The following is a 12,367-nucleotide window of genomic DNA, read 5'->3' as shown; positions in this document are numbered from 1 at the left end:
ATTGGTAGAAAATAAATGTAATAGTAGTTCCACATTTTTTGCCTTTCCTTCCACTGTCTGCACAACTTCCGAGCTGGCAAGGCAAGTTACTCTAAAATAACCTGTTTGCTAATAGCACAAACATAAACAAGCTAGTAGCTGATCCCTTTTCTTTTATAGGGATTTGATCATTTTAATGCCAGGACTCACCTCCCCATATGTAAAACAACTTTCCCACAACACAATTTTGCAGGGGCGCCGTCGCTGCATCCTGAGGTAAGCGCCGCCCAAGACGATTGTGATTGGTTTAAAGACATGCAAACAAGCCAGGGCGTTTGTTCTGCCTTTACCAGATTGAGAATTGGTGCAGCCAGACCTTTGTAAGACTATATTGGGAGGGTAAAATGACAACCTATTGATTAAGCCTGATTAGGGGACATTCAAGTTCCTCTTTATGTGGCTGTCATCATGTGACATTCCTGCAGCAGCTATAGACCTTCCTCACATGTGTTTCCAGCCTACAAAACAAGAAACAAACAATTCAGTTGCCACTAAATCCTTGACTGTCCAGCTTACTTGTAATGGAAGTCAGTGGTATTGTTTCATCAAGACTCTTTGGAAACGCGTTGGTTTATCCATGATTCAATAAATGATTTTGACAATTATTATCAGAGTGACTCAGATTCCTTGTGAGTGACTCCCATTACAGGTAAGTTGGACATTAACTGTCCTTAAAGAGCACCTGATTTTTTCGCTTCTCTGTTTTTATTGATTGGTTGTTTGTTTAAGCTTCAAATTCTGAAGTCCAGTTCTGATTGTTGATTATATGGAACAACAAACGTACGGTCACATGAGCACAGTTAGTGCGCACACACGAAGGCCAAGACGAGTAAAGACAGATAAAGAGACAATCTAAACGTTGCTATATTAGCGTTTTGTAGTGTTGTGGGGGGACATTTACAAAACCAGTTCAATCTGAGAGGCTGACAGGATGCAGAGGGCAGGCAGTGTGGTTTCTCTTCTGGTGTTAGCGTTGGCCTGGACCTTGCAAGCGGTCCCTGTGCTCCACGAACCTCTTAACCTCACACAGGAGAACTTTGATCTGGGCAGGGTGAGTGGCTGAAATAAAAGATATATATATATTTTAAATTATCCCTCTTTACCAGTCAAAATGATAAAGTTTTCTTGCCATAATATAATTTCAGAAGCTCCCCTATGAGACCCTTTTGTGTCCATTGAAGGAGCAATTTGTAAGATATGGCCTCAATTTAAGTTTAAAACATTCAAAGAATGAACTAACATTAACAACAGAAGCAACAGTGTTAGCCTGAAGTTATCATGCTAATCAGCTAGCACCAGCCCGACCTGTCTCCAAATACTGCTTTGTATTGCAAGAGGCAATAGTCTTATAGCCCCTGTAGCTTCAGCCGCAAGATGTAAAAGCAGCGAGTTCTCTACTTAGTCTAATAGGTAAACAAAATTAAGTCACAAAATGTCAAGAAAGGAGATATTTTTTAACAAATTTTCCTTACTAAAGAGAAAAATACAACAGTACACCATCCAAATTCAATTCAGTAAAAATAAAACACACTTCATTCAAACTCAACATGAACAAAATAAAACTCAGCAAAACAGTCTTGGTGTGTCTTTCCACAATCGCATTGTGTTTGTTTGTCATAAATCCTCAATCTTCAAGTAAGATTTGAAAATATTCCGGCTCTATCAACTGTTTTCGCAGACTCTTTCACTCCTATGTAGCCTCACCTCTCCACTGTCCTCACCTTTTGTGTCTCCTCGTCCCCGGAGTCATAGTCCTGGTCAGAGCCGCTGTAAATCACCTCCTTACGTCAAATAAGCATCGGATGGTGTTCCTTCCCAGTCTGGTGTCCATTCCTGTTTCCTGTTAAGCTGCTGAGCCTGGTCGAGCTGAGCCATGTAGTCACTATCAGACTCACATCAGCTAATAGGGCCACTTAGCTCCAGCTAGTCACTAGAGCCAAAGATAGCTACAGCAAAGAGTATACTTAGCAGCAGTTAGCGATTATGCTACCTTCAAATTCTGGCCATTTCTTACAATTTGCACCTTTATTAAACACTCAACTAATCTAGCTGGGGATGGAAATTATCACCAATTGTATATTTTACCTGTCTTTTGAAAAAAATAATTGGACAGTATTGGAAAGTTCTCTAATATTTCTTGTCCTGTTGTACCGTAAATATTTCTGTGTCTCTTGCAGTTCATGGGGAAGTGGTATGAGGTAGCAGTGGTTTCTTCTTGTCCTCACTACATGCGCCGCAAGAGTGCAGACCCCGTCATTCTTGCACTGGACCTGCAACATGTTGCCTCTGAGGGAAACTTCACAATGACGGCCACCAGTTTCAGGTAAGACTTGCCTGCATTCTAGTAGACATATGGTGTAAAGTATTCAGTGTAACCTGTGCTGTGGTTTCCATGTGTCTGCGCCCGCATGTAGGAATGGCACGTGTAAGAAGACGTCTACAGATTATGCTTTGACCAACACTCCAGGACGATTCTTCCACCATGTTGCAAGTACGTCTCTCCAGCTTCCCTCCATTCTCCATCCTTTTTATTTAACCACAATAGCACGTTTTTGTGATGGTAAACTGAAACGCAGCGAGCTGATTCTGCCCTTAATCTACCATTATTATGTGTTTTACAAATCTTCCATGTAATGCATTGTGAAACTTTCCTTTCTGCAGGGTTCGGAGCAGATGTTGATTCCTTCGTGGTTCATACCAACTACGATGAGTATGCAATGATGCTTCTGCAGGGTACAGAGAAACCATCAGGAAATGAAACCATCACAGTCAAGCTTTATAGTGAGTTTGCACTTCAATGGTTGGGCTTGCATGATTTCTTTTTGTTAAATGTGTTGTTTTTCATCCAATAAATGGATCAGTCTGTGTAATGGTAACTCTCTCTTCCTCAGGTCGAACTTGGAATGTGACGGCCGCTGTGCTGGATGACTTTAAAATACTCGTCAGAGAACATGGAATGACCGGTGACGCTATCATCATGAATCAGAATAAAGGTACAAACGAACACATACATTCAAGAAAAACAGATGTAATGAATCAAAAAATGTCCCTGCAATCACAAGTTTCTATGACTTTTTTTGACATGATGAGACAAATCGTGAAAAACAGGAACCACCTCTCCATCTCACTCTCTTCCCAGGTGAGTGTGATCCAGGTGAGCAGGTGACGAAGCCTCAGGTAAGTGCTTCCCACTGTGATGTGCTGAAATGCCATTTGCATACTGAAACCACAGATCTATATTTGTATGATGATTGGTCGTCACCTGTTGAGGTACCCTTGTCATTTAGAATTTGGTTCCTAAGCGGTCAAAAAGAAATGTGGCGCCACATGCACAAGAGGACGACGCTGGTAATATTTGACCAGGTGAGAGGACAAGTGACTCATCGTTTAAAGGTCACATTATATAAACAGTGATCAGGTTTTTTTCAGTTTAAAAAATTGGTTTTAAAAATCCACCCATTATACAATAATTTAGGCTCTTTTCGCTCATATGAAGTGTGAGCCATCAAGGATATTTTGCCCCATATATTCATGTTTTATTGTATTTTGGGGGGTATTTTTTTGCCTTTATTAGACAGCGAACAGTTGAGATATGACGGGAAATGAGTGGAGAGACACATCCCATCACTGGCATTGTTATAAGCAACAACAGGCATTTTAACGCCTTTATTTTTGTTTCATTCGTCACACATTCTAAAGCATTGAATGGTAAAGAAGAAAAACAACATATGCAGAAATTGTCCTTCTGTCCAATTTTAGCTTGTTAATAAATGTTTGTTTACTGTTACAGGATCATGTGGAATAACTGAAGAGGAAGATTAACATATAAACTGTCACTATGCTATCATGTTGTCACACCATTAATAGATAAAAAAGCTCTGTTATGTTTAGTTAGTAGACTCTTTGTGGTATTTGAAAGACTTGTTATGTCTCAATTAATTTGTAATGTAGCCGATTTGCAAATAAAGTGATTCAGTGTTTATGTGAGTGCATTTGACCTTTTCACTGAACCCCATTTTGTATATCTTATACTACAAAGTGTTGAAATACTGTTGAAATGTGTTTTCAACAAGGAGATTATTTGATAAAAGTCTAATCCCACCGGCCAAACATTAAAGGATAAATTCACCCAAAAATGAAAATTCAGTCATTATCTGCTCACCCCCATGCTGATGGAAAGTCTGGGGAAGTTTTTAGAAAACCTTTCTGGAGCTTCACTGCAAAACAGCATTGTAACATTCTCCCAAACAGCTGAAATACACAGGGGAAAAAAAACTGGAAAAAAAATAACATGAAATGGCTCCATACAGCTCGTCAGGCATAATCCAAGTCTTCAGAAGCCCTGAGATACCAAATCCATTTGAAAAGACTCGATTTACACCGTTGATACAGTACAAGCTTGTGCACACACTTCAGATTAGTTTAGCAGCTACAGTGGAGATTTGGGGTTTTAAAAGGATGTAAATAAAGGTTTTTCAAATCAGTTTGGGATCCCAGGGCTTTCAAAGACTTGGATTATGCATGACGAGCTGTAAGGATCCATTTAATGTTTTTGTGTCATTAGTTCTTTAAAAAATGCTGCAACTCTGTTTTGCTGTGAACGACGAAACTTTCAAAATGTTCATTTTTGGGTGAACTTGTCCTTTACGGAATCTATAGTTTTTCATATTTAGGGCTTTGTTGCTTATCAGGGACCAATTCATGTCCCTCTTATAATAAAATAGGGGAGGAAGTGGATCCTTGCTGATGCTGATTGGACAGATGCTTTTTTTGATGAAAGCAATAGCTGAGGCCTACGAAGAAAATGCATGGGAAGGTTTTGATAAATCATCATCATTTCTGTATGGTATTTGCCTTTAGAGATTAACAAAATTAGAAACTAAAACTAAACCTGTAAAATATGAAACTACAACTCAAGCTGTTGTTTCCTGTGATGTACAGGGTCCTTAAAGAACTGTACATGAACAACACAATAATCAGAACAGGATAAAATGTTGCAGTTGTTAATCTCTCAGATCATGATCACGTATTGATTTTTTGATGTTGCCTAAACTTTGAGGTCCAATGTTTAAGTGGTCAGCTGCCAGAGACAGAGAAGCAGAACTTTGCTCTTTAACTTGTTTGTTTTTGACTTGGAGGTGGGAGTGCAAGCAAAACATAGGTCAATGCCCTGTCCCGCTTTGAAGAGTTGAGAGGGGGTGTAAGAAACAGTTAGGCAAGGAGGTGGGCTCTTCCTGGGATTCAGTGTCTCGGACTCCAGAGACAAGTAGGCAGACAGGCTGACAGGATGCAGAAAGCAGTGATTCTTGTTCCCCTGCTGCTCCTGGGGTGGACCTACAGCCTCCAGGGGCTCCCTGTACTCCCAGAACCTCTTTACACCACACAGGAGAACTTTGATGTGACTCAGGTGAGTGACTGAGTTCTGCAGACTTGCATGTTTCCTCTTTTATGTTTAATATTTGATAACACATTCAGTATAAAACGGTAAAAGGCAGAGGTGCAAAAATGCAACTCTGTCTTTTTTCTTACTGTTATTAGATTAATACCCTTTATGTAATATTTTCAGAATAGAATGTTTTTAACCTGCAGATTGAGGAAACTTTTATAAGTTATTGACCGAAAAATACATATCTTCAGTAAAAGATAAAACCTTGATTGATTTTCATGCATTAAAGTTGGGATAAGCGATTCTGGAGAAAGTAAATTGATTGTTAATCAGAATCAGAATTGCTTTTATTGCCAAGTTTACACATATGAGGAATTTGCTGTGGTGTGTAGGTGCAAAACAACAAACAATACTAAAAGTATTTAACAGACATAATACAATTATGAAAATATAAATAGAGTGCGAATATAAATATAAATAGATAAGGTGAAGACTGTCCAGATTTGTCCAGCAGTGCAAACAGTTTGACCTAGATTGTGCAAGGTTGCAGTAGATACTGATATTGCAATGTGCAAAATAAGAGTGTCTGGTGACTAAAGATTACATTCATGTTAAGTCTTATTCCAGATCTGGACATAAGACTCATCAATAAACAATAGTGGTTCAAACCAAGCCACCAACCCAGAGTGTCGACAATCAGTTTCTCTAGAGTCGCTCACCCCATCTTTAAATATTGAGAATGTTTAAGCAACCACAAGGAACATTCATTTTGTGTTGTGTTGTGTTGATTTTTGGCACACCCTGTGGAGAAAAGTAATAGAGTTTCTGCGCATGAAGACTACATTCCCCATGTGCACCGCCTCCTCGTTCCATAAAGATCTTCGTGTGGATAGCAAGTGCATTTGTTTTGGAAGCGAGTAAAAGAAAGACCCAATGTATCTTTGATTTAAAAAAAAAAAAAAAATTAAATACTGCTGTTAGCAAAAAAATGTTATAGGCCAATTATGTTACAATAACATTAAAGGTACAGTATGTAAAAATTAGCCACTTAATTCATTCTCAAAGCAACAAACCTGGGGGCTGCATATCACTAGAATAAACTGCTGCTATTTGTCATTGGCATTAGCTAGTTAGCTCAGTTAGCCGTGCAGTTAGCAGTCTGGACTGGAAGCTTGGAGCACCAGGGGAGTGTTGTCGAGTATTGTACAGTTATATGTTATATTGCCGTTGTTTGATTGACATGGTGTTGAATTTGCGTATGCAGTGCATATTGATGATGTTGCTTAGTCAGTCAACATGCTGAGTTTGAGTTTTGTCGACCATGTAGGATGTGCCCTTTTGAAGCGCCATGATGTAATTGTTTCTTGCTTGTTTAGCAATTTTTTTTCTTCAGCCAATTCTTTTTTCTCTCTCTTTGTTGATCCTGTGTAAACCATAACCACAAAATATAATCTCCTCCTGCTAACTGGCTAACACACAGGCAAAATGTCAGTAAAATATAAACATGTTATGCTTCCCATTTCTTACAGTTTTTGGGAACCTGGTATGATGTCGCCCTGGCAAGTACATGCCCCCATATCCAAAGTCACAAGAGTGATGCAGCCATTGGAAAACTGGTACTGCTGAGCGGCGCCACCGCAGACAAACTCAAGGCGACTCGAACTGTACTTAGGTCTGTAAGAAGTGCATACGTCATACTTTTACACACACATACTCACATAGTTTAAACAAATAGGGGCAGCATATCACCAGAGGAACCGCTAAGTGCTGCTAACTATAGCAGACGTTGGCTACTAAGTGCAGTTAGCAGGTGTATTAGCTGACTCTGCCAGGAGCTCAGAGCACTGGGGGATTGTTGATGTTTTTACTATTGGACCTTCACCTCTTTAGGTACAATGTGGCTAGGCTACTTCGATAGATACCTCTGTAAAAGAACACAGAGACGTCTTCGAAATAATGTCGAAACTGTTGTTTCTTCAACATTATGTTGATAGTTTTAGTTAATTCTTGAGTGTTTGAAACTAAAATTCTTACATATTGCACCTTTAACTATATTTGAGTTGTAACACACATTTCTTGCTACTTTTACTTAACTCAAACATCAGAGTACTTCTTCCAACACTGGTAATGCAAAGCTGACAGTGTTTTATAGCTATCTGGGACATTCTGCACAAATGACAGATTAAGTCAGGCCGGCTGCATTAGATATGACCCCAGATATAAACAGCCTCACTTGTTTTGTTCCACTTCCAAGTTATTTTTGTGTGTATGTGCAGACATGGGACATGTAAGGAGATGTCTGGGGACTATGAGTTGACCTCCACACCTGGGCGATTTCATTACCACATTGCAAGTACGTCTCTCTCTCTGTCTCTCTCTCTCTCTCTCTCTCTCTCTCTCTCCCTCGCTCTGTCTCCCTCTGTATAATCTCACAGTGATGCATCTCTCTCAATCAAGTTCATGTTGCCCCAGGAAGTTTTTACAGGAATTGTATCTCTCCGTGTCCTTTCAACAGGATGGGGGGCAGACGTGGACGCCTACGTGGTTCACGCGAACTACAATGAGTATGCGATTGTGATAATGAGCAAACAGAAATCATCAGGGGATAAGAGCACCTCACTTAAGCTTTACAGTGAGTGGACACTCTCCATAGATGCACTGGAACATTTCATTATTCATTTATTTGTTGTTGAATTTTATTTTGAAGTACCATTTCTTTTAAAAAAGTAAACCAAACCATGTGTGTTTTTGTTTTTTCAGTGGCATGCATCATTTTTAACATCACAAGTATTAGATTTCATTCATTTCACCCCTCGTTGGCAATCTTATTGAACATGAATTCATTATTTAGACTTATTAATCGTTTAAATAAAATAGAATATTTTTTTGTGAAGCGACTCTGAGTTCAATCTGAACACATCCTTGTTCCTCGCACCATATTTAAGGTTTGATTTGCATCTGCTTCATTTGATTCACTCTGTCTTCTTCAGGTCGAACTACGTCTGTCAGAGCCACAGTGCTGGAGGACTTCAAAACACTGGTCAGTCAACAGGGAATGAGTGAGGACACCATTGTGATCAAGCAGGACAAAGGTACAACACAGACACAGATCATCACACACACTCACACACCTTTATTTTACACTACATTTGAACGAAGACACATTGATGTGTCACTGAAACAGTTCAGATCTTTATTGTGCTACAGGAGGTCAGTCTTCTTACAAACACAAAACAAAAGCACAAAAAAAAATATGATAAGACAACTGAAGACATTAAAAGAGTACACATTTGTGGCTGTAAAGTGAATGGTTGTGATAAGACGACATGTTTTCTTTTATTCTTTTTGCAGGTGACTGTGTTCCTGGTGAGCAGGTGGCTGAGCCGACAACTGAGCCTGAGCCTCAGGTATTCAAACTACACTTCATTAATCTAACCTGAATTATCTAATCCATGTATGTTGAAATGTATTGTATTACATTAAATAGATATATTTTGGCTCTCGTTTTATTCTTTTTCTTGCTTTAAAGCAACATTATGTAACTTTTTGACCTTAAAATAAAAGCTTCAAAATCATGTTGATGGCACAGTGTCTTGTAATAGGGTGAATGGTGTCTCTGTATCAGCCACTCTGCCCCCCATCACTTGTTTTAGTGCTGTTGTTTAATATAGAAAAATGTAGTTTAGAGTTGTGTTGCTGTCTCAAAGAATTTTAAAACAGACCAAGGGCAGAGTGGCTTTTTATATATCTAACTGAGTCTGTCTGTGACTGTGACACAGCGGGTGAAGAGGAACGTAGTGCCCACTTTAGAGTCTGGTGGCACGGAGGGTTCTGGTAACAGTTTGACTGATGACAGTTTTTTCAACACAACCGGTAAGTAATTATCTTACTAAGCTGAATGACAGCGTACCTTTATATTCTGAGATATTATAGTGCATAATAACGTAAGAAAGGAAGAGAAGAGATGCTGATTCTGATGTGGCAATTAATGGCTATCTATCCATCCTTCCTTGTGCTGTCTCTGCTCCTCACTCTCCCACACAGAGGCCTGTGGAGCAGCGCCAGACACAGGACCATGTTTTGGGTTACACCACCGCTACTTCTACAATTCCTCCTCAATGAGCTGTGAACTCTTCAAGTACGGAGGCTGTTTGGGCAACCAGAATAACTTTGCGAGTGAGAGAGAGTGTCTGCAGAGTTGTCGCACTGAGGGTGAGGACTAAAATATGAAAATGCAATATCTTATATATATATTCATGGGATGATATTACATATTTTTTACAATATCAAATACTGAACAGCTATTATGGTATCTTCAGGCTTTTGTTTTGAAAAGAAAATGCACACTGAGCAGCGAAGGCAACGCACCTCAATATTTGAACTTTAACATACCGACATAGAAGACTTAGGTTCTAGGAAGAACACCAGCTCGCCTGTTTGGCAATATTTTGTGTTTGAAGAAAGAGAAAATGGCGAGCCAAGGGGTTTGAATGAGGCTATATGTACTCTTTCCCATGAGACAATAATATCGTCTTTCGCGATATTCAGGTCAGGACAATATCATGATATGAAATTTTGAATATCGCCCAAGCCAACTGTTGGTTTCACACAGGACACGAATAGCAGTTTGCTGGGTGAAGGTCCTGTGTATTACCTATCCATCCCAGCCAACCTCCTACCTACAGCTACCTACGTTGTCGCTCTTTATACTGCGTCACCTGACTTCTTAAAGGCTTTTGGCAGAAAGGTCTGAAGACCAATTAATGACCAATTAATAACCCAGTCCCTTGGTCCCTGACCAAGGGACTGGGTTTACCCTTTAGGGCAGAATGAAGTAATGTTGCCTGTTATGAAGCTCAGATGTGAGAATGTGAACAATAAACAAAAGGAGAGCCATCTAAATCAGGGTTGCCCCAAGTGGGGCCGCTACAATGTTCAATTTGGCCCGCCAGATGTTTTGAGTGAATTTTTTTTATTCCAGAATTATACAATTGTTTATGCTGTTTTATTTTTTTAAGTATTACAATGCTCTTTAAATATGAAGGATCCCTAATTATTAATATTTTTTCATAATCAAGTCAGTCAATTAAGGGAGCTTTGGATCCTAGTACCATTTAGCATCTTAATAATACAGCAGGTATTTGTATGGAAGCCAATTTCAGCTAGATAAAAATAAAAGATGACTATTTTGTAAATGTTGAATATTCCCATGATGCATCATAATTCTGAGATATGAAATCATAATTCTGAGATTATAAAAAGTCAAAATTGAGATAAAAGTCATTTATGAGCTAAAAAGTAATAATTCTGAGATTAAAAGTCAGCATTTATGACATACCATGGGAACTTTTTTTTCATAAAGGCAAAATTTTCATCAATTGGTTTTCTTTAACTGGCGGAAATGGGCTTCCACATGTTTGCTTTTGGCCCATGGCCCACCATTAAGTTTCATCTTTGGCCCTCTGATGGAAAAAGTTGGGGCACCCCTGCTCTAAATAGATGAAAAACACTCCTTTGATCTGACTCCACAGCTGTGTGCCGTCTGCCCTTGGTGCCCCAACCATGCACAGGACAGCCAACCACCTGGGCCTTTGAGTCCAGTGTCGGTGCGTGTTTTTCCTACAAAACGGGCATCTGCCAGGCCAACGCCAACAAGTTCTACAGCAAGGCTGAGTGTGAGGAGTACTGCGGCCTGCCGAAAGATGGTGAGATAATAAAGGAGATATAAGGAAATGCAAAAATGCCGATCTGAGAAATATTTAGACAACCCAGAGGATTCTGGCATAACTGCCAACACCGAAGGATGACGTGATGAAACTCCTCTGTCTTCATGCAAACACAATACCAAGCAACACACCAAAACTCCACCCACATATTAAAAAAGTATTTACTGTATGTTTGCTCTTTTGTTGACACAGAGCTCCTGGAGGCAGAACAGTGAGTGAGATGAGGAAACATCCCAGCTCGTTCCGAACTCTTCATACAGAGATGTAACGTGGACCAGCATCACATTATAGCACAATAAAGGAACAGGATTTGGTTGAAGCACTAATGATTATATCCAATAAAACAAGTCATTACTCCATTTCTCCTCTGTGTCTTCTTTGTTGCTGTTATTTAGTATTCATTTTGTTTATTGTTTAAAGGATTCCCATGATGCAATGGAGTGATGTAAGGATGACGTATTTTATAGGCCAACCTGGAAGTTAGCAATCGCTTTGGTACCCTCATCAAAAAGCTGATGGGATTTTCGAATTGGGTTTTGTATTATAACTGAAAAAAGGCTCTGCAACAAGAGCAGAGTTTATGATACTTCCAAGTTTTGTTCAGCAAGATAGTCTTCACAGATAACCCAGCTTTTGTGATTTTCAAAGTGTAAATTAAATGGCTAGAAGTAAAAACCTAATGTCAGGCTATAAACAGACTACAATTACTATCCACGTTTTCCATCAATTGACCAATCCACAAGCTGTAAAGTTAGAGTTAGAATAGTTTACAACGGGAGTCGGCCTGTAAAGACAGAATAGTGAGTAGATGAGTCATGATGACGTTTAATGTTAATTCTGTAGTCTCATTTAGCCACAATTTTAAGACACGTAAGCGCTTTATAATTAAATTGTGGGACATTTAATGATGTATTTTATGTTGTAGAACAAAATGCGTAAATATCTTAAACCTGTGGTAACCACAGACCTCATTTCAGGCATTTAACTGAAAACCAATTCAAAAAACCCATCAACTATGAGACAAGGGAACCAGAAGCTCAAAAATGCAGACTGATGTCCAGGTTTTAGGACTCTACCGCACCACTCTATTGCTTCCTGGTCGGGCGAGTTCGAAGATGGCCGTGGTCCCCTTTCTCGGACTACAGCCTTCTTTAAACTCAGCCTTCATTTTGATCTCAACTGCACAATTTTGTGACTGCATCTTGTCCCAGACAGC

At 39.4% G+C, this 12,367-nt stretch overlaps 2 protein-coding genes across 4 annotated transcripts; both read left to right on the top strand.

Moving 5' to 3' along the window:
• Positions 1–884: 884 nt before the first annotated feature.
• On the top strand, positions 885–4,021 carry LOC141005494 (protein AMBP-like). 3 transcript variants are annotated; one of them, XM_073477345.1, is made up of 8 exons: positions 885–1,090; positions 2,217–2,362; positions 2,454–2,530; positions 2,701–2,820; positions 2,931–3,032; positions 3,179–3,216; positions 3,327–3,402; positions 3,830–4,021. In XM_073477345.1, exons 1-7 carry the CDS (start codon positions 971–973, stop codon positions 3,396–3,398), a joined length of 675 nt encoding a protein of 224 aa, XP_073333446.1. In that variant the 5' UTR covers positions 885–970; the 3' UTR covers positions 3,399–3,402; positions 3,830–4,021. The 3 variants fall into 3 exon arrangements, 2 of the variants coding, with proteins under 2 accessions (XP_073333446.1, XP_073333447.1); XR_012179872.1 differs by lacking the exon at positions 3,179–3,216; XM_073477346.1 differs by lacking the exons at positions 3,327–3,402; positions 3,830–4,021 and having other exon boundaries at positions 3,130–3,206.
• A 1,203-nt stretch (positions 4,022–5,224) lies between these two features.
• LOC141005696 (protein AMBP-like) lies at positions 5,225–11,510 on the top strand. The gene is made up of 10 exons (XM_073477657.1): positions 5,225–5,446; positions 6,955–7,097; positions 7,702–7,778; positions 7,941–8,057; positions 8,416–8,517; positions 8,777–8,832; positions 9,205–9,298; positions 9,470–9,637; positions 10,957–11,130; positions 11,344–11,510. The coding sequence occupies exons 1-10, from the start codon at positions 5,327–5,329 to the stop codon at positions 11,364–11,366; spliced, it is 1,074 nt and encodes a 357-aa protein (XP_073333758.1). The 5' UTR covers positions 5,225–5,326; the 3' UTR covers positions 11,367–11,510.
• Positions 11,511–12,367: the final 857 nt, after the last annotated feature.

Source organism: Pagrus major, chromosome 12, assembly GCF_040436345.1.
Source record: "Pagrus major chromosome 12, Pma_NU_1.0".
NCBI classification, from domain to species: Eukaryota; Metazoa; Chordata; class Actinopteri; order Spariformes; family Sparidae; genus Pagrus; species Pagrus major.
Note: the sequence above shows the minus strand (reverse complement) of the source record. Positions and strands in the feature narration are given on the sequence as shown.

Bases quoted from the DNA above. Each gene is read 5' to 3' on its own strand.
- LOC141005494 (XM_073477345.1), top strand. From the start codon at position 971: ATGCAGAGGGCAGGCAGTGTGGTTTCTCTTCTGGTGTTAGCGTTGGCC. The intron at 2,363-2,453 runs GTAAGACTTGCC...GCCCGCATGTAG, and splicing joins ATGACGGCCACCAGTTTCAG to GAATGGCACGTGTAAGAAGA. The intron at 2,531-2,700 runs GTACGTCTCTCC...TCCTTTCTGCAG, and splicing joins ATTCTTCCACCATGTTGCAA to GGTTCGGAGCAGATGTTGAT.
- LOC141005696 (XM_073477657.1), top strand. From the start codon at position 5,327: ATGCAGAAAGCAGTGATTCTTGTTCCCCTGCTGCTCCTGGGGTGGACC. The intron at 8,058-8,415 runs GTGAGTGGACAC...TGTCTTCTTCAG, and splicing joins CACCTCACTTAAGCTTTACA to GTCGAACTACGTCTGTCAGA. The intron at 9,299-9,469 runs GTAAGTAATTAT...TCTCCCACACAG, and splicing joins CAGTTTTTTCAACACAACCG to AGGCCTGTGGAGCAGCGCCA.